At 41.1% G+C, this 21,350-nt stretch overlaps 1 protein-coding gene across 1 annotated transcript; it reads left to right on the top strand.

Annotated features, from left to right (window-relative positions):
- Positions 1-324: 324 nt before the first annotated feature.
- Positions 325-20,819, top strand: LOC143292539 (uncharacterized). The gene is made up of 16 exons (XM_076602922.1): positions 325-422; positions 2,416-2,667; positions 7,868-7,956; positions 8,642-8,748; positions 9,661-9,698; positions 10,329-10,567; positions 11,043-11,204; positions 11,759-11,866; positions 12,759-12,879; positions 14,460-14,636; positions 15,156-15,240; positions 15,658-15,802; positions 16,183-16,917; positions 17,406-18,366; positions 18,942-19,440; positions 20,388-20,819. Exons 2-16 carry the CDS (start codon positions 2,628-2,630, stop codon positions 20,497-20,499), a joined length of 3,618 nt encoding a protein of 1,205 aa, XP_076459037.1. The 5' UTR covers positions 325-422; positions 2,416-2,627; the 3' UTR covers positions 20,500-20,819.
- The last annotated feature ends 531 nt before the right edge of the window (positions 20,820-21,350 follow it).

Below are 21,350 nucleotides of genomic sequence, written 5' to 3'. Positions count from 1 at the left end.
CATTCCTGATCTCCGAGTGGGGAAGTGCTACCGCGTTCACGATTGGCTGATTGCATGACCTCGATTGAAACGTCACTAATATGTTAATATCCAGACAATGTCTCGAAACCTCAAAGTTACCAGTATTTTCAGTCGGGATGATTTTTTGTTGTTGATATTTTGCCTGTCGATTTCGCTAAACCTACCACTGGCTTACAGGCGTGTTTCTCCTGCTCAACGCCAGCCGCTTCGAACTGTCGACCAATCAGAGCACGCCTTTGTGGAGGTCGTAAGTGGGTCATAGTTTCGCACCGAAATGTATGTCACTCAGTCATTCTGTGTTCAGTCGCTCGCGTGGCGAGAGCAAGACGGCAGGATCTAGTTTGTTGGAGTGGATAGTGCTCTGTTATGAAGACGGATATATTTCTTCCGAGAACGGTTCGGTGAGTTGATTGTTTTGAAACTTTTATTGCATTGTGTTTACTGCACGCCCCCAACCCCCACCCGCGCCCCCATTTGCCCCCGCGAAGGATGCACTCATGATATATGGAATATCCCCGGGAATCCTCGAAGGTGCGTAACTCTGATTTGTCTGGAAAAAGGGCTTTTCCCGTGCCCCCTTTCTCATTGGTAATTGACTTCTTGGGGTAGCAAAAGAGAGGCGCATCTCTCTCTCTCTCTCTCTCTCTTTAACACGGAATAGCGCCGCACCCGTTACATTAACACCTCCCAGCCCCCATTGCACCTGAAGCTTCTTGGAATTTCAGTTCAAAATTTCTCCTGTGCACGTGGATTAACAGATGAAGCATGCACTCGCTAAATTCAGTATACTTTGAATTGAAAAAAAAAAAAGAAGAAGAAGAAAAGTATAAATAAAAAGTTTCGCAGTATCTTCATATCGTAGATATTTATAGAAGGTATTCAGATGCTGAACGAAATAGTAAGCAGTGCTATCAACAATCAACACTTTTCATCAAATGTTTTCTTTGAAAGGATATATATATATATATATATATATATATATATATATATATTCCTTCAGTTTGGAATTCATTGAGCCATTACTTTAAAGCGACCAGTCAAACGGTGTTTGAATAGTCGATTGTCAAGTCCCTTTCGCGACGTTCAGTCCTTTGACATCTCAGTGCAGGAAGTTCATCGTCGACATCAGTTATTTGTCAGAACAGATTGTTTCATTACAAAGGCTGTTTTTTGAAAACTTGTAAGCCTACATTTTTGACGAGGACTTTGTAACCACTGTTGGTCCATGTTTTCTTCAGAAATTAATAAGAAGCCGGATCTAGGCGTAAACACTGAATAACCTCGTGCCCGTGTCTGTGTTAAATACACCTCCACCCCCGCCCCTATTTGTAGATACACAGAAACAACCCTTTTTGAATAATATAAGTTTTATAACCCACACTTTTTCAATGATCCCTGAATCGCTCAGTTCGTAAAACTGGAATAGAACAGTTCGGTTTAATCAACTAGATGGCTGCGCACTTGGTCAAGACTAATAAACAGGCTATCCTGTTTTTCACGGCACTGTGGGCAATTGCGGCGGAGGTAGCTTGATTGTGGCTTGTAGTGCATTCGCCTTGAAACGATTTGTTGTTGGTTTGAAATCCCCGTCGAGGACATAGCAAAGCTTCCCCTACATCTATCACATGCAGTACAAGGAATTGTGATCTTATTCGCATAGAATAACTAGTTATGAATTTGTGGGCTTTATCGTCCTTTAGGAAAAAGCTTTGATATTATCTTCTCTGCCCCCGAAACAACTCACGGCATCAAGGGGCCATGTCTGGCTTCAGTAAATCTGTATACATTGATATAAGTAAGTCGTCCTCGCGAATTTACAAAACTTATGGTATACTGTGGTGGGACAATTATTTTAGTCTGGCGAAGAGATCCACAGAGAAAGCTGTTCCCTTACAGTAGTCATTACTGAGGTACAAACTGAGGCAGTATGGACACTGAGTCATTTTGTTGGAAAGATATTTCCCTCTTGATCTATTCCTTAGCTTCTCTTACTCATCCATTATCAACCAGACGAAACAGACAGAGACACAAAGTAAAACGGCCCGAAACAACAGTCACAACAAAAACAATCACGAATTATTCATCTACAAACATTACACGCACAAGAACAATCCCTACAACAAATGAACCCAGGTTCGCTGAAAATAGAAAAGTTTGTCGCACAAGATTCAGCAATTATATAATGCATGGAAGCATTGAGGAAGGTAAACGATGACTGACTTTGAACATGCAACAATAGTTCTCGTCTCACCAGGATATGAACAATAAACAACGATGACTGACTTTGGACATGCAACAATAGTTCTCGTCTCACCATGATATAAACAATAAACAACATAAACATTGAGGTTATTGTTAGATGATGACTGTTTTGTCCGTGTGTGTCCATCCCAGGTCGCTTGGTGTAAAGTTCCCCGTAACTTGCTCAAGTGCTCAAGTTCCGCCGTAGACACCGTGTCGACAGTGTGGCTCTTGTTTCAAGTTGTCCATGAGAGTCGGCAACATCTGATACGAAGCTCTGAGCCTGGCCCCCCCGAAAACGGAGGCCTTGAAGGGTCTTGCCCAAGTGGAAAACCTCAGAGCTGCGCCCTTGTTGTGCAAATAGTATGAACACGATGGGAAAGGAGGCCAGCCTTGAGGGTCTAGGTAAGTATAAGTACCATGCTGGTGTGTGTGTGTGTGTGTGCGTGCGTGCGTGCATGTGTGTGTGTGTGTGTGATCGTGAATGAATTAAAAAGAACCGGTGCGTTTGTTTCATTCATGTTTTACTGTTTTGTTTGTCTGCTTTATTTACTTCGATATCGGCGTTCTTCTTCTCGAAGTGCAATCAATGTCTGTATATATATATGTGTATATATATATATATATATATATATATATATATATATATATATAATGCAACTAGAAAAAAAAAAGAGTACACAAGTGCGACGACTGACTCTCTCTCTCTCTCTCTCCCTCTCTCTCTCTCTCGCGTGCGCGCGCACGCACGCGTTTCTTTTTCTTTTTCTTTTGCCAGCTGCCGACGGCTTTTTGAAATTATTATTTAATACATCGGGAACAAACACCAGAGGAAAATAAGAAAGGGATTGTGTCTGATCGTTTGTTGGCACCAGACGTTAGACATTGTTTTTCGGAGTTGAGAAATGACTGACCTTTGTTTGCTGACCCCCATTCGGCCAATGATTATCCGGGTGGCCTGCAGCCCTTCTGACCTTATCTTGACCACAACCTGGTGACTCGACTGACCCGAGCAACGACCGGTCAGTCCACAGCGCGCGTCAGGTGAAGAAGAAGGTCGCACCCTCCGGTGCGTGACGAAATCGCCTTGTGCGCGCGAGACCGTCGAAATGTTTTCGATATAAGACTTCCATTGCAAACAGAATCGACCCGTTGTCTAGTTGGATACAGCAGGAGTATTTCGTGATTATATATATATATATATATATATATATATATATATATATATATATATATATTAATCTGTTATTATTTTTTGTTTATTTTTGTTGTTTTTTTGCCACACTGACAAACGTGGTAGAAAAGTTGGGTTTTTTCCATGCTAAGAGAGAGAGAGAGAGAACGGGGGTGGTGGGGGCGGGGGGTCGCAGATCGAGGGGTTCTTGTTTATGTTAACATCGTCGTTTCATATTTGCTTTTCCCACTGCGTCAGCTGCTTTGGAAATCACTAGTCATTTTGCTGCTTCTTGGTTGTGTTAGTCAACCATTGAGATTGTCACCAATCACACCTCTTCCTCACCCTCCGCTTTTAGTCCCTTTCTCAGAGACCTGTGCCTCTTTAAAGGTACTTGGCTCCTGGACTAGAATTCCGATTGCTATGATTACAAAGGTTTTCAGTTATACATGCTATGCTATTGTTATGTTATATATAGTTTATTATACTGATTTAAAAACAACAAAAACAACTTTATTATTATTTTTTAATGCAAAAATCAGTATTGGTTTTACTGTCGACATAAATTGCATGGAGGCGAGCTGAAAGATCGACGAGAGTGTATTCATTTGAAAATCACTTCGCTTCTTTTGTTGCGTGTGTCGCATTTGAGAACGCTGTAAAATAACATCATAATAACATCCTTTGGCCTCGAAAGGAGTTGGTAACTAATTTATATGCCAGTTCACACACACACACACACACACACACACACACGTACGCACACACACACACGCACAAACACACACACAAACACAAACACATGTGCACGCCCACCAAACCAAAAAAAGTCATCTATACCACCATATATATATTTTTTTTAAAGATTGTTTATACACTGATTGCATATTTTGAATGCAGATACACTGACATGAGTCTTCGCATTGAAAGTGTAAAAACCTAGTTGAGACCTTTCCGTCTTGTAAGTGGATCAGTTGAAAGCGGTGCAGAACGAAACTTGTGTGTGTATGTGTGTGTGTGTGTTTCCTGGTGGTTTACGGAAAACCGCATGGGAATTTCCTTGACTCACAAATGACGAGAAAGAAATTGTTCATAGGATAGCATTGCAAAGTACTGTGGCGTTGGCAGATATTCAGAATACTTGATCGATGTTTTTCTGGCCGGTTTCAGTTAAAAAAAAAATGTATATATATATACCTGTATATATATATATATATATATATATATATATATATATATATATATAGCCAACGCATGCATGCTCTCGGACGATCGTATGTCACTGCTGTCTGAAAATCACTGCCGCCTAGTAAACACAACAAAGAATTAAAACTAAAACGTTTTGTGCTCGTAACGCAAGGCTTTGCGTGCGGTCTTAGTACCATGAAGCTCACACCCGCGCGTGGCATCTTTTTACGCAAATTTCCAAGGTCACGTTACCCATGTCGTTTCCAAACTAATTCCTAACCCCTCCTCGTCCCTTCCATCTCCATCACGGTAACCTTGACGACGCGTAGATGACCCCAGGAAACGTTTCTGTCGCCAAACAACACAACGAGGAAGCTGTAACATCTAACTGCTTTGCGTCAACAAAGAAAATGCTCGGGGTGTTTCCAACTTGTGCAGACGGAAAATGTCTCACGGTGACATCCCTTGCAGGGCCTCGCGCTTTTCGCGGAGTTGAAAAAATGTGGGTCAGTGTCACGCAATATAGGTTTCCCCTTTATGTCTGGATCTTTTCTGTTCTACGATCAGACAGTGCCGGGACAGCAGACGAAGATCAGAAGATGCTACTTGTTGTGTAGACTGTTGAATGGCAGGGTTTGTCAGAGGCATTACAGAATTCAGTGTATACCTTCAGATGTTGAAATAGTACCAAGTTTGGGAGTGATTTAAAGTCGAAGACAGGTTTCTTGTCGTTTTCAAATGCGTTTTTCATGCACGATCTGGACTGAGTAAAGGGATCGAAATAGTGGTGATGGGATCTATGAATGGCGAAGGTATGCTTGCTGAATTTTATTATTAAAAACAGGTCCCAACATTTAGGATACTAAGAATGGAAATAACATTTACTTTCATTCAGTTATGCACAGACAAATATTGTAATTTGACATGTTTTTGCTTCTCCCCCCCAACCCCCACCCCCACCCCCACACACCTTGAATTTCAAATCACTGCTGTCTGATATTCCCACACTTTTAAGTTAAGGAAATTAGGATGTACAAGAAAGGAAATAAAATCTTGAAACTTGAATCACAAACTTTTATGTTGCTTCATTTTAGATTACTGGTCACATTATAATTATAGTTTCATGAATTTTGTTGAATCTTTTTTAAGCTGCAATTTATACCACGTATATCACCTGTCTCTCTGTTCAGTCTGTGCTCTCTCTCTCTCTCTCTCTCTCTCTCTGATCCCTTCCCCCCTCCTCAGATTTCTCTCACACTCAGTCTCTCCTCTCTGTCTGCCTGTCTCTGTCTCTCTCCTTCTCTCTTCCTCCTTATCACACTAACCTTTGTTTGTTGCTATTCATTTCACTGTGAAATATTTCCTGCATCATCCCATATTAGTCAATGCATTACTCTGAATTTTATTGTGGTTACAATTTTGTTGTTCAGCTTGCGAACAATGCAAAGCAAACAGTGCAGCATTTGCCTGCATGCACTGCTGAGAAAACAGGAAATCTTTGTTTAAACTAAGTTTCTTTGTCTGAAATCATCTCTTTGTTATTATACAGATATGCAAATCACAGCATCATGTACTGGTGATGTAGGGTTTTTTTTCTTTCTTTTTTTTTTCATCATGATACAAACATTTTTAACTTGTGTGTGTTTCAAACGAGTCATAAATACACCAACACATGTCAGTTTGTGTGTACTCCGAACATAATAACCAACTTATGAATCCTTTCCCATCATTATGATATGGGCCTGTGCTTGTTTTAGTAAATGTTATTATTGGTATTACTATGATGATGATGATTATTATTATTATATAAAAGCTCACTCTTGGAAGTGAGTAAACATAATTGTAGCCACTGTACACAGAACTGTATGCCAGAAGTAAAACTAAAAGACTAATGAATTATCACATTGCATTTCAGTAATAGTGAGGAATATAACCCATTTCAGTTTATTATTGCATTGCAAGTAGGTCACCATTCTTGCTTTGCCTACTTAGCTGTCACTATTTTTGATCCACGTAGAGAAATTCTCATTGTTTCTCAGTGAGTTTATGAGAAAACAGGAAATTCCCAAAATCTTCCGGATACAACCGTTGATCAAGAGATATTTCATCTCGGCCTCATAACTTCTTTGTCATTTGTAGAATAGCTAAACAGTAGTCTATATGACAACAACAAAAAAAAAAAAAAAAAAAAATTATTGAAACAATGAGAGTGCAGAACATGGGATTACATTGTTTTCACATTAAATGCTTGGTAATCAAAGAGAGGAATTGTTTTTGTTTCTCTTGTACCATGTTTTAGGGAGAAGCTTCCCCACAATTTCGTTTAATTTATAGAAGTCCCTTTTGATAACTATGATTACTATGAAGGGGTACTTCAACTCTTTTTTTTTTTCTTCTTCTTTTTCTTTTTTTTTTTTAACTAAAAAGTATGGTCACTCCACTTCAGTTTCTTGAACTTATTGTCATAGTCATTACAAATGGACAATAAATTTCAAATAGCTCAAATTTTGTGTTCCAGTGCATACACACACACACACACACACACACACACGCACACGCACAAACACACGGGCAGATACATGCACATGCACATACACACTTCACACTTATCATGTACATGCACTCACACAGATATTTATATATAAATGTGTGTGTATATATATATGTATATATATATATATATATATATATATATCAGCATGCTATGTTTTGACGTTGCTGCAGTTCAATGTTTGTATACAGTGGCATCACAACACTTGTGATTGGCTTACTGCCATCAGTCTTGCTCAGTCAGTGAAATGATGAGGTTGCTAAGAGAGTTGTTTGGGTTAGTAGAGAAAAGGAACGAAAAGCACAGAAGATCAAAATGCAGGCATTTTCAAGAATTACCTAAACCAGCAAATTGTACCATGTCTTCTTAAAGTATGGTTCATTTGTTGCAAAATTAAATTTTTGTTTGTCGTGACTCTTCTGGGTCATTGTTTTTTTAACACAAGGACGAGTAATGGAGAAAACACTGTGCTTAGATTAGGGGTTATGGAATTGTAAAATGTTTTGACAGTGTCAAGGCCCTCACCAGCACATTGGGTTTATGCATATGTTAGACATCTTTTTATTTATTTTTATTTCTTAATGTCTTTTTCAAAGTAGGTGTGGTGTAGCATACATGAATTAGTCTGTATGCTTTGAAAATGGAACTGATAGTTGTGTGCAGATATGATGCTTAATATTTGACTGTTTCAGAGTTTGATGGCGATACAGTTTTGTGTCGAGTGTGTGGTGACAAAGCCAGTGGATTCCACTATGGTGTACATGCCTGTGAGGGGTGCAAAGTGAGACCCTTCTTCTTACTTGTGTTTTATGTGTTGTGTGTGAGTGTGTTTGCGTGTGTGCGGGAGTGTGTGCATATTCACCTTTATTTCTTTCTTTTTTTTAATGTATTTATCTATTATTTATTCACTCCCCCCCCCCCCCCCCCCCCCCAAGGCCTGACTAAGCGCGTTGGGTTACGCTGCTGGTCAGGCATCTACTTGGCAGATGTGGTGTAGCGTATATGGATTTGTCTGAACACAGTGACGCTGCCTTGAGCTACTGAAACTGAGTGTGTGCATAGTACATGCATGTGCATCAACATACATGTCTGTGTATGCATGCATGTGTATGTGTGTAGGTAATATGTTTAATGTGTGTCTTGGTAAACATATGTGTGTGTTGTGTTAATCTGATTGTGTGTGTTTGTTTCTTTGTTAATAGAATAAGTTTATGTATGCTTGTTTGTGTGGATGCATCAATGTATTCTTTAAACTAAGCAAAAAAAAATTGGGGTGGGTGGGTGGGGGAGTAACTGTTAGCATAATAAGCATTGCAAACTTATTTGTCTGGAATACAGGAGTGGTTTTGTTTGAAGAGAAAATGATTGATAATATTCATATGTACATTTGATTTATAATTTACCTTATTTGATATACTGACTGTGATGGTTGTCATATTTGCTTGAATGTTGTTGTTTTTTCTTAGGGATTTTTTCGCCGCAGCATACAACAGAAAATACAGTATCGTCCATGTCTGAAAAACCAGCAGTGCAATATAATGAGGGTGAACCGCAACCGTTGTCAATATTGCAGGTGAGCTATGATATCCAGGAAAGTTTGTGTGTATGTGTGTCTGTGTGTGTGTGTGTGTGTGTGTGCATCTGTGCAGGCAGGCTTTTTACATAATCATATTAACTGTGCCATTTTATTTAAATTGCTTACATAACTGGTGCTTTCATTTGTAACAAGGAAGTTTTACAGTACTTGTCCTAAGTCCACTCCACTTTTTATTTCAAAGCTGAAAACAATAAGCATTACTAAAGAAAGAGCAAGATGAAAAGAAGAGACATAAGGCTTTTAGCAACTCCCTCAACAGTCAAATCACTTTACAACATGTAATCATTAAAACTCTTCCTGCTTCTTCCTCCATTCACACACAAACATATGAGCACGCTTCTGCACCAACATTATTCTTTTCTAAATCATAACCTTGTCAGGCTTTTTTTCCCTGTTGTTGAAATCCATCTGACAAATAGTTTAAGAAGAATAGACTCTGTCGCTGTTATGTCATATTTGTGAATAGACTGCACATGTTTAGAGTGTGCATAAGGATGTGTTTGTTTTTTCAATGGTCCAATAGAGAGAGAGGTTATGAGAGTTTTAGAGGGAGAGGTAGGGAGTGACAGAGAATGTGTGCAGCCCAAAGAGGATGTAGATCCTTGTTTGTTGTTATGATGGTTAAGTCTTCTTAGAAAAAACTCCAGAGGAAATTCATCAGTACTGGAGCAATGTGACAGTTGATTTGTGAGCTGACATATTTTGATATTAACATGATTTTCAGAGACTGGAACAGGTTGTGTTCAGGATATTTTGTCTGGAGTGTGTGTGTGTGTGTGTGTGTGTGTGTGTGTGTGATGGAGAGGGAGGGGGTGGCTGTATCTTTATGTCTGTGTGCATCCTCATCAGAGCTATTTTATACTCTGAGTATTTTCTTTTATGTTCCAGGTTGAAAAAGTGTATTTCAGTTGGCATGTCAAGAGATGGTAAGTGAGCTCACATTGCAGTGCTTTTCACTTGGTTTAGATGTCAGTTTTTACTTGTGAAAGTGTTCCTGAAAAAAAAAAAAAAAAAAAAAAAAATGGTAAAAGCGTTTTTGACAGAACATTGAATGTGAACATTGAATGGAAATGAAATTCTGAAAGTGAACCATGAAACTGGGAATATTTTTGTGGGTTTGCACACAAAACACATGTGAACACACTTTAATGAAAGCAAGTGAAATATATGCATTCACCTACTTGCACATTATCAACATATATACACACAGATGCACACAGGTGCACATGCACACACACATTAATGCATAGTAGCATACAGACATATGGTTTTCATAATTAAAACACTTATTAACATATACATCACTTACATTAGCATATCCTGCTTTTTTTTGTTGTTGTCTTTTCAAAACATGTTCATTTGTAGATTTGTTTGAATAATCCAATCATGCCATATGTATGTTGTTGTTTTTCCATCTTGACAAGCAAAATAATTTCTCAAATTTACTAAACTTGTTAAGAATCCAGAATAACTAACTAACTGCATTCCCTGATCTCTTCCTCATATGTTTTTTTCTCTACTCTCATGAAGTTTTTGAATCCTTATGTGGTTTTCAGCTGTTCGCTTTGGCCGGGTCCCAAAGAAGGAAAAGGCACGCATCATCGAACAGATGCAGAAGGTCAACTCGCAGTCACAGTCCAATGCTCTGTCCAACATTTTGCAGAACGAGCAGGATGTGGTGCATTCCGTCATCGCTTCCCATCAGATGACCTGCGACCTGTCCCTCACTCGCGTCTCCCAGATGCGGGGTTTGGCTTTGCAGCTGGGCAACTACATCAACTGCCCTGCCAATATGGTCAGTGCTGGTATGCTTGGACTGGGATCCCTAGATTATTGTGTTGAAAGGTGTTATTTCTGTGAGGTTTTGTTGTTGTTGCTTCAGTGAAATTTATTATTTGTTTATCTCTTTGTTGTTGTTTGAGTGAAATTTATTATTTATTTGTCTCTCTTAATAAATAGTTATAGTATTGGTAATAATCATTATGATGATAATGATAAAGTATTTATTTTGCAGTGAATCTTGTACAGAGACAAGTCACTCACACACTAGCACTATTCTGGATCACAGGGATAAATGATAAAATGTGTATGTTTTATGAATACAATTTTTGAAAAAGATAAGTTGATGAGAGAAAGTGAGAAATTGTGTACACGAGTATATACACATGTGGGTGTTTTTGCAAGCATGTGTGTGTTCTTAGTACATCCAAGTGACTTTCTGAAAAGAGAATGAAATGCTAAACTCTTTTTTTCTCTTCTTTCTGTCACAGGCCTGTCCCCTCAACAACCATCTGGCACAGGATGCCAACAAGAACGACCTTGACGAGTTCTCAGAGAGCTTCACACCCGCCATAAAATCTGTCGTCGACTTCGCAAAGGGTATTCCAGGGTTCACACTGCTCAACCAAGATGACCAGGTCACGCTGTTAAAGGTAAGCAAACCCCAAGTCACATGGACACAGATGAGACAGACAGTCAGACAGACAGGAAGAGGGGAGGGAAGAAGCAGAGGCAGACAGAAGTCTGGTGGAGAAAGCCAAAGCAAGAGGTAGAGGCTGATTTTTACTCCCCAAAGATCTAGATTTTTAGGCAAAATCTAGTCTTGAAATCTGCCCTGTTATACCCCACACGCGTATGCAAGCCATTCAACATGTTAAATCCAGATGTGTATAGCAATATAGATGCTTTGCATAACTATACAGAAACAGGACTTCCCGCTGATAAAGTGAACATAGGCATAGTCAGCTTTTGAATGTGGTTCTGGGCAGTGTGATTGCAAAATGTATACTGTGTCTGTCTTAGCGCATCTGTTGAAAGTCATGCAGTGTAGAGTCATGCCACATTCATCATGCGTTTAGCATATGTTGTTTTTGTGTTGTATTTTTGTTTTGTTTAGTTAAACAGATGTCTGCAGCATATCTGGATTAGTTGACGTCTCTGCGAATCTGAAATGATTATGTTTATTTGTTTGTGTTGCTTTTCTCAGGCTGGCACCTTTGAAGTATTGTTAGTACGCCTGGCCTGTCTGTTCGACCCAGAGTCCAACACTATGATGTTCACAGGAGGCAAGCTGTTCCGTCGCCAGTCTTCCACAGTGAGTTGTATTCTCTTGTATTGTACTGTTTTGTTATTGTATTGTAAGGTATTGTGTTACTCTCTCTGTGTGAAACTCAGGCTGCTTTCCCCAGAGAGAGCATATCACTGCTGTGCCACACCACCCTTTTGTTCATTATTTTTCTGTCTGAAACTGTATTTGTTTTCCTGTCAGAGTGGATTTTTCTATGTAATTTTGCCAGGGACAACCCTTTGTTGCCGTGGATACAGCATGTGCTAAGTCCATACAAAACATGTAACCTTCATTTATCATCTCATTTGAATGACTAGCATCCAGACCACTACTCATGGTCTAATGGAGGGGGAGAAAATACTGGTGAGTGAAGGATTCCAGCCCATGTATTCAAGATTCTCTTACTTCCTTGGCGGATGTATTACCACTGAGCCACCACTCTATCTATTGTCATGGCACTTCAAAGAGAAAATAAAACTAATAAAAAAGTAACTGTCATATGACTATGGGCAATGTGGATTTTCTATTTTTATGGACAGTATTCAGAATTACAACCTGGAAAAATATTTATTGTTTCATAAAAATTTCAAGCAAAGTTACTGTGAACAAGAACAGGTTTACAGCATGTTGGCTAGCTTTCTATCTCATTATGAAAACTTTAATTGGTTGTCCAGGAGTCCTTCATCCATACACGTGATACAGTGCTTTCCATATCCCCGTTTTCTCTGTACTTGTGCATATATGCGTGTGCGTGTGAGTGTGCTTGTGTGTAAAAGTGCCAGTGTATTTTGTGTCTATGATACAGTAGAGCGTATCCTATGCCACTACAAAGTGCTGTGGGATTTTTTTTTTTAAGCTCTTTGAGAGGGGAAAAAAGCCACTGTCATGAATTTCACATGTATATTTGTTGATGTTTCAGATGACCACTGGAGCGGGGTTTCTCTTGGACTCCATGTTCGACTTTGCGGAACGTTTCAACAAGCTGTGCCTACGAGATGAGGAGCTGGCTCTCTTTTCTGGCATTGTACTTCTGTCACCTGGTGGGTTGGAGTGTGCTGGTAGTTGGTTTGGCAGAAGGGAATGGATAGGATATGTTTTACACACACACACACACACCGCATAATTTTTTAGTTTTGGCATTTCATTGGTTTGGTTTAGAACACACACACACACACACACACACACAAATACAAATCTTTCAGGTCAGTTTTTGTTTTGATTTGTTTTGATTGGGTTTGTGCTTTGTTTTATGTTACATTTTTTCAGTTGATTTTTGTTGTTGGGTTTGTTTGTTTAAAAAATTTTAACTTCATTTCACTTCTGAAAGTTACAACCTTCATTTGGCTGAATTAAGATAATGAATTTTTTAGTTTTCAGAAGCAGTATGTTTCACTGTTAACAACAGGGAATCTACAAATTACAGTGTTTGATTTTATCCTTCCTCCTCAATCCTTAGAGAATGAGCAGATTGATTATTAAACCTTTTCAAAAGTGCAAGCTTGTGGAAAGTGAATTGAGTTGGTTGTTGCTAGGCAACATTGTACAAGATGCATGGTAACGAAAGGGCGGACCTGCTGGCCAGGAACGCTGTAAAGAAAGAATTGTCCAGATCCTTGGTACCCTATACAGACATGAAGCGGAAGGTCAATTCTTACGTTAAAGATCTTTGGCAAGAGAAATGGAACACCCAGATAGACAACAAGCTCTTCCAGATCCGTCCGGACCTGGGGGAGACCCTCCCTTCGGGGGTGAAGAACAGAAAGGAGGAATCTGTGCTGTGCAGACTGCGTACGGGGCACACTTTTTTTACTCATTCTTACTTGTTGAAGGGGGAGGAGGCCCCTCGATGCGTTCCCTGTGACGAGCCTCTCACCGTGAAACACGTGCTCCTTGACTGTTGGGATCTGCATGACGTTAGACGCAGACATTACACGGCGGTTTCTTTGAAGACTTTGTTTCGTGATGTCCCTCCGTGGGCGCTGATGGACTTCTTAAAAGAAGTGAACCTTTTTAACCAGATTTGAAGGTTTTAAACTATGGAAGTTTTTTTTTTTTTTTTTTTTTTTTTTTTTTTTTTTAAACTTTGGAGTGGAAAGTTTGAAGTGGTGACTCGTTTTAATTGGTTGTTTTTTTTAGCCTTGTAGTAGTAATTGACGTGGCGATAGCCTTGAGATGGCCTTAGTGGTCGGCGAGGCTCTAAGCACCATAATTTCATTTCATTTCATTTGCATGTGAACCAGACCTGCTGATACTGTAAGAGTCAGCAGTAGCTGATGATAAAGGGTAATGTTGATGCATGTGAACTAGGCATGGCGATAGTGTAAGAGTCTACAGTGGCTGACTTATGAAGGGGCTAGTTTGATACATGTGAACCAGACCCAGCAGTAGTGTAAGAGTCAGCAGTGGCTAAACAGTGGTGTTATATAGTCATGTCTGAATGATAGTGTGAGAGTCCGCAGTGGCTGAATAAGAAAGGGACTAGTTTGGCATGTGAACCAGGCCTGGCAGTTGTGTAGACTCAGCAGTGGCTAAGCGATAGTGTTACAGAGTCATGTCTGAACGATAGTGTGAGTCAGCAGTGGCTGAATGATAAAGGGTTAGTTTGATGCATGTGAACCAGACCGGCCAGGCCTCCGGAACATGGAGCAGGTGGAGCGCATCCAGAACAAGCTGACACATTCCCTGCAGAACATCATCAACCTGAACCACAAAGAGGACTCCACGCTCTTTGCCAAGCTTCTCATGAAAACCACTGACCTGCGCACCCTCAACACTCTCCACTCTGAAAAATCTATCGGTAAGTGTGTTATATAAAATGTAATTTTTTTTTCAGGAAGAAAATTTCCTGTCATTAAGACTTTTTGAAAGATGCGGTATTAGTGATGATTATGCAAATATGCATGTGGACCAATAATGACCCCCCACACAAACAGTACTTCTCAGTTTAAAAAGTTAAATTCATAAAGGAAAGTAATTTGTGGCTTGGAAAACAACAACAAAACAACATTACTTTGTTTTATAAATAAAAAGCCTGGATTGCCTGGTTTGTTATGATTGCATTGTGATTTACCTGTACATGCAGTCTGCTTTGATCAAGAAAACAGAAATGATAGAAAATGATTCAGGTGTAAGAATATTTTGTAAGCTGCAGGTTATTCATGAAACTGAATCACATGTACATACAATTCGTAATTTTTGCCCAGTTCCACCAAAGGGAAATAATTTTCTTCTTAGAAAGTGTACCAAGAGCCAGCTTCACTTGCAAGGCTGACACATACATGATGTGAGTGCACAAACAACTCAATTCCATTTGCAGGGCAAGCATCCAGCCGGTCTGAGAGAAGAGAGCGTCACAGCACTGAAGATTCAGAGATGGACTTTCAGGACTCAGCCAGTGCTGTGTAAGCAGAATTATTTTTTCGTTATTGGAGCTGCATACCCTGAAAACAGGAGATTGGCTCATAAAATATCAAGCAGACATGCAACCACCACCACCCTCAACACACACACGCACACATGCACTCTCTCTCTCTCACACACACATACAACCATACACATGCCCATACACAACCATTCTGCACCCGTATCCACCCCCACACCTCCCCACACGCACCCAACCCCACCCCTTACCCACAAACTCTCACCCCCACACACACATACCCTCTCTCTCTCTCTCTCTCACACTCACACACACACTCACACACACACACACACACACAAGCACACCCACATATAATCCCCCTCCTGCCCTCACTCAACACCCATTCTGAGCAGTGAGTGGACAGAAAGATGACAGCCTGGAACTTGCTTGCTTGCAGGTCAGGACGGTCATCACCCACATCATCAGAAGTGTCCAACATGACCATCACATCGGGGTCCTTCAGCGACACCTGCTCTCTGGAGAGCGGCGGCCTCTCCGTCAGGCCACAGAGAATCCCCCTGGAAGCTGCTGCTCACCAGCAGGTTGGTGAACACGTGAACAGTTTTCATGAGTGTATATCTTTGTGTATGTGTAGGTGTGGTGCTGTGGCTCAGTCAGGTGTTGGATTCAGTGCTCCCATTTTCTTTTTCCCTTTCCACCAAAAACATTTTTTTGTATTACAAAATTTTTCTCTTGAAAAACACAAACAACAGTAAATGTTAGTTGGGAGGGGGGAATCCTCGTCATCAAGTTATATGTATTTCTGAAAGGTTTATGAATTACCTTGATTTAACTCAGAGACAAAATACATTCTTATCATTAATACATGGTATTTTTTGTTGTTGTTTTTTAAAGAAAAAGACCATTCCACTTGTTTTGGAGTATTGTTAAAAACAACATCTGTGCTGCTTTCTCTTTTCAGGTTGTTCTGCGAACACCATACGGAACATTCTACCGAGAAGAGATGAGTGGGTTCTACAGTCTGGTGTCCAGCCAGCCGCGCCGCCGATGTAACACCCTGGACCGTGAGACTCTGACTCGACCACGCCTGCACACCATTGATGAGGGCAACCGCCGACGTTACACCATGGACAGAGACTACATCAACAAAATGGTCAACAGGCTGAGTGACAAACTGGAAAAGAGGACAGGCATCCGTGGTGGAGAGAGTGTTCCACCTTCGATATCTTCCAGCGCGGCATCCAGCCCTATCCCTGAAGAGTACAGCGCTTTAGGTAACTTCATCCCCATTTCAGGTGCTGAACAAACAGTGGGCACCACCCGCACATCTCCCATCAACCCAGAAGCTCTCATGGCCCAGGTGTATGGGCAGTCACCGACCTCCCCGCGTCCAAGGACCAGTTCTTTTGGCACGGATGAGTATCAGCAGCGACGACGGTGCTACAGCTTTCATTTGAACACCGAGGGACATGCTTCCCACGTGCATCAGAAGATGATGGCAGAGCGCGAGCACCTGTCACCGGAGGCTCAGCATTACCTGCCTGCAGAGCAGAGGCGAGGAAGCGTGGGTGCCGCCTGTGGTCTTCATGCGAGAAAGCGTTCTCTCTTGGTGGACAGGCACCCATCGTATGTGGCGTCGTCTGATGGTTTGAGGCAGAGCTCTCAGGACAAGCGGTTTCTCACGTCAAGCTTAAAGGTTGGTTTGATTATACTGCTTTTCTTTTTTTGTTGTTGTAACAAATGCTTAACTAGTTGCATGCAGAACCAGTGATCCAAGAATGAGTACTTTAACCTTTCATTGTCATTTTATAATATGTCAATCTCTCTCTCTCTCTCTCTCTCTCTCTCTCTCTCTCTCATATCATTTCAAAATGTTTGATACAATATGTGCAACTAAGAGTATTTTATGGCAGATATATTATGGAATGGCATATGAATATATTTTTTCTTAAAATTAGTGAAAAAAAGAAACAATCATGAATACATTTTTTTTTTTTTAAATGATGTGTATTTTGCTGGAGTACAAAAGTTTGATACCTGTTTGTGAAGTACAAGATTTAAATACTTACTGATAATGTATTTCCACCACCATGATCACCGTCAATGAATGCATAAAAAAAAAAGAAAAAAAGATGTGACATGTTTTGCCCTGTTGTTTAATACTTCTTTGTGCTGTGTTTCCAGCACATGATGCCAGAATCCTCACTGTACGGCATGGCACTGATGCCCCCCAACTCCCTTAGCCCCAACATGTTGCAGCGACGCGGAGTCCTGCCCCCGGGGGCTCTGGGCCTCAGCCCCACGTCTCCATTGCTGTCCCGCATCAGCCCCCTGGGGGGGGAGGACAGCTGCGTTTCCTCACGCTCAGATGTCATGCTCCCACCACTCACCAAGGTGGAAGAAGACGTCCCCTCGTCTGCCTCAGCCACCATCACCAGCAAAGATGTGGTCATGGATACCATCAAAGAGGTGCAGGATCCGGGTTCTCAGAGCGGCTCTCACAGATCCTCCCCTCAGCATGAATCTGACGGTCAGAGTGAAACCTTTGGACACAAGAAGTTTGACAAGTTCCGTAAGTCTGCATCAGTGACGGGTGGAGAGGAAGGAGGGAGCAGTGACCAGGAGCACGAAGAACCCATGGTGCTGGATAAAATCAAAAAGGAGGAAGAAGACATTGACGTAGACATAAAAGAAGAAAAGGACATATTTTTCAAGACCTCGCCTGCGGCCTCACCCACCTCGGGCAACAGCAGCGATGGTTCGGAGTCTTCTAAAGGGAAGCGCTCTGCTAAAGAGGCCCACCCGAACCTTCTGGCCTACCTCAACTCACCGACCCAGGTGAACAGCATGACTGCCCTTCAGCAGTCTGGTGCTGTCGCCTCCAGCCAGTCAGCCTCCCAGAACCAGTTTCCAAGGCATCCCTCCCCACCTAGCAATGCTTTGCTGAAGGAAGGCTCCCGCATGTCCTCGACCATTTCCTCGGCATTCCACACCTCAGACGGTGAAGCAGCAGAAACAAACATGAAGGAGCAGTTCCATGCAGCGACTGTGTTCAACCTCAAGGAGAAGCTGATGCGCAAGTTTGACAGCACGGAGAACCTGCACAAAGCATCCTCCAGCAGTGCTTCCATGGCCCTCTCTCCATGTAAGTTTGTAACTCTTTTTTTTTCCCACCACGTTGCACAAAGTTGAGTTGAATGTTGATTGGGTTATGTGTTGTTTTGGTAGGAAATTATCTGTTTAAGGAAGGAAGGGTTAATGTTTTTTCAGTCAGATCAAGGAAATAAGATCTGGGAAAAGATGAATGGACAGGGCTGAGAACAGTTTGGATTTTGTTTTCTTTTTGGAGTATTATATATGAAACAAATATGCTGTATTGAGAGAAAACTGAATTATGTGCTAACAAGTAAGAGATACTTTGAAAGAATACTTATACTTCTGTAGAAATCAGAATGGTGTTTGTGTTTGATGCATTAAACATGCATTGATAATGTTTATGAGTTCAAGAGTGTATTTATGAAAGACATCCCTTCAGTTTATCACCATTGTTGCTATCGTTATAGTTTGTATTATTATCATCAGTATCAACATAGTTTTTGATGTTATCGTTATTGCTGTTAATGATTGCAGTTCACTGGTTTATTTTCTCCTGTATACACCAGCCTGTTATTCTTATCATGATTTTTAGTTTATTTTGTCCTCCTTTCTTTACACAACCAGCCGCGGACAAAGCAGCACCAAGGGAGAGCAGCAGCAGCAAACAATCCTCAGACCCTGCTGCACCCCTCACCGCTGTCTCCTCCTCCTCCACCTCCTCCTCTGCATCCTCCAGCAACCCACCCCCTTCCACAAGGTCCTTGGGCAGCCCCTCCCTCATGGCCAGCCCCTCGCCCCCTAACCACCCCCTGACCCCGCCGGGGGTTCTTCTGCCCCCACCGGGCATCCACCCGGCGGTCTACCATTCCATGCTGGCCTCACACTTTGCGCTACAGGGGCTGCGGCCCCCTGTAGTGACCACACAGCACCTGGCCAGCCTTCAGCAGCAATTCGCCCACCTGCTGGCTGCGTCCTCCATGGCCTCCACGGCTGCCGCGGCTGCCTCCCCTCTATCCAAAGGCCTGGTGCCGCCTGTGGAGCCTGTGGGGGGCCTTGGTGCTGCCACCTCTGTTGCTGTGCCCTCTGCAGTGGCTGCTTCTGCTGTTTCTCACATGAATGAAAGGTGGGGTTAATGATGATAATAGGAATAATAATGGATATTTATATAGTCCTATATCCAGAAAACTGGTAGAGGTGCTTTAGAAAACGCTTAATGTTACACACCACACATTACGTCTATGTTACATGTACAGACCAAAAGCAGCAGGCTATACACACACATAAACACATTGCAGACATACATTTGTAAACATATTCATACATGCATTCATACATAGAAGGTGAAGGTAGCACAGTCTCTATGGATGTTTCACTAGGACAAGCCAGTGTGGTGAACATCCAGTTTTGTCTTTTCACCGTCTTGTACACTCTTTCTGTAATATGGACCACAAATGAATTCCTGTTTTTGGAGATACAAAAGTATTTTATGTGCTGTAAAATTGATGTGAAAGAAGGAATGCTGCATTGAGGAAGTGTGGATTCCAAAGTGTGATTTGATTAAAAGCACAGCAGGTACTTTGGGTTTACTTGTGAAGTTGAAAAACTTGCTAAGAGATTTTTTCTGCTTTGTGTGTGTGAGTGAGTGTGTGCAGGTGGGTATGAGTGTTTGTTTGTTTTTTTTTGTGAATAATTTGTTATGATCAGTATGGTTTTTACCCATCAGCACTTGCTTTTTTTTTGCTTTTTTTTTTTTTTTTAATGGAAACATATTTGCAAAATCAAATGTTTCAAATCCATTTTTATGACTCTGAAGTAAACTGAAGTACCTGACTTTTCAGGTGGTTAAGGGACACTTGTCAACAAATTCATATCGTTAGTGGCTTTGTTTTAACTGAACCAAAGAAAGAAATATCAAGTGTTGATGATCAGTTGAAAGTGCTGATGATACTTTTGATGTTTGATTGATGTCAGCTTGTCATCAAATGCATTTCATCTATTTTCACTTAACAAAGAGAATTATGTGTATATAAAAAGCATTAACAAGTGTTTTCTTTTTCTTTCTCTCTTCAGGACGGAAACTCCCCGACCTTTGAACCTGACTGCCAGGGCGGAGGGAGGGGACAAGACGTCTCAGAGTCCAGCTTTCCACCCTAACAAAGACACTTCCACATCTTCCACGTAGCAGCTGACTATGCCATTTTAGCGAAGGAAGGAACGAGGAACTGGAAGTGGGAAAGGACCATCTGTGTTGTTAATACATGGTTGTGGTACCTTTTTTTTTTCTCTCTCTCTCTTTTGTGTGTGTGTGTGTGTGCCACAATATTTGTTGTTTTTTTTGTACAGGTCTGAGAAAAAATGCGATTGTGTATTATTTGGTGGGTTTGTTGAGTTCTGGAGATGCCTGGGTTATTTTCATGAGACTGACAAGCTATTGAAGGAGTGCTACACAAAATATGTAAAGTGAAAGAGTACCTTGATGAGTGATGCTTTGTTTTATATGACTTTGGGCAGGGCATGGGGGCAGGGGGTGGGGTGGTGGGTTAAGGAAGTGCGAGTGAGTTTATCATTTTTTTCATGATGGAGAAGAACTACATAATATTTGTACATTACAACTGAACGACAGCTTCACAATTTTTTACACACCCAGAACTTTCTGAACAGGTGAAAATTTTAGGTCTGTGTTGCAGTATTTAACTTGCTCTTGATGCTTTCCCACTTAATTTTCTCCAGACCACAAGACACAAGTTTGCATGCCACACATACACGCACACACACACACACACACACTCAAATTGTTCAACATGGTAAAAATGCTATTGATTCATAAATGTTCGTCCATCCATCTCCTTCCTGTCTGTCTGTGTTTGAACCTTCCACATTGTTTTTCTTTCTAGAAATGCCTTCTCTGTCATTGTCATCACTGTCTTTTACTCTTGTGGTTTATGAAGCCATTGACTGTCTTTCTATTCCCATGCTCACTTCCCATTTCTCCATGCCTCTCCAATTTCTTCTTGCTCAAGAGTTTTCCCTCTC

This window comes from Babylonia areolata, chromosome 18 (genome assembly GCF_041734735.1).
Source record: "Babylonia areolata isolate BAREFJ2019XMU chromosome 18, ASM4173473v1, whole genome shotgun sequence".
Classification (NCBI taxonomy): domain Eukaryota; kingdom Metazoa; phylum Mollusca; class Gastropoda; order Neogastropoda; family Buccinidae; genus Babylonia; species Babylonia areolata.
Note: the sequence above shows the minus strand (reverse complement) of the source record. Positions and strands in the feature narration are given on the sequence as shown.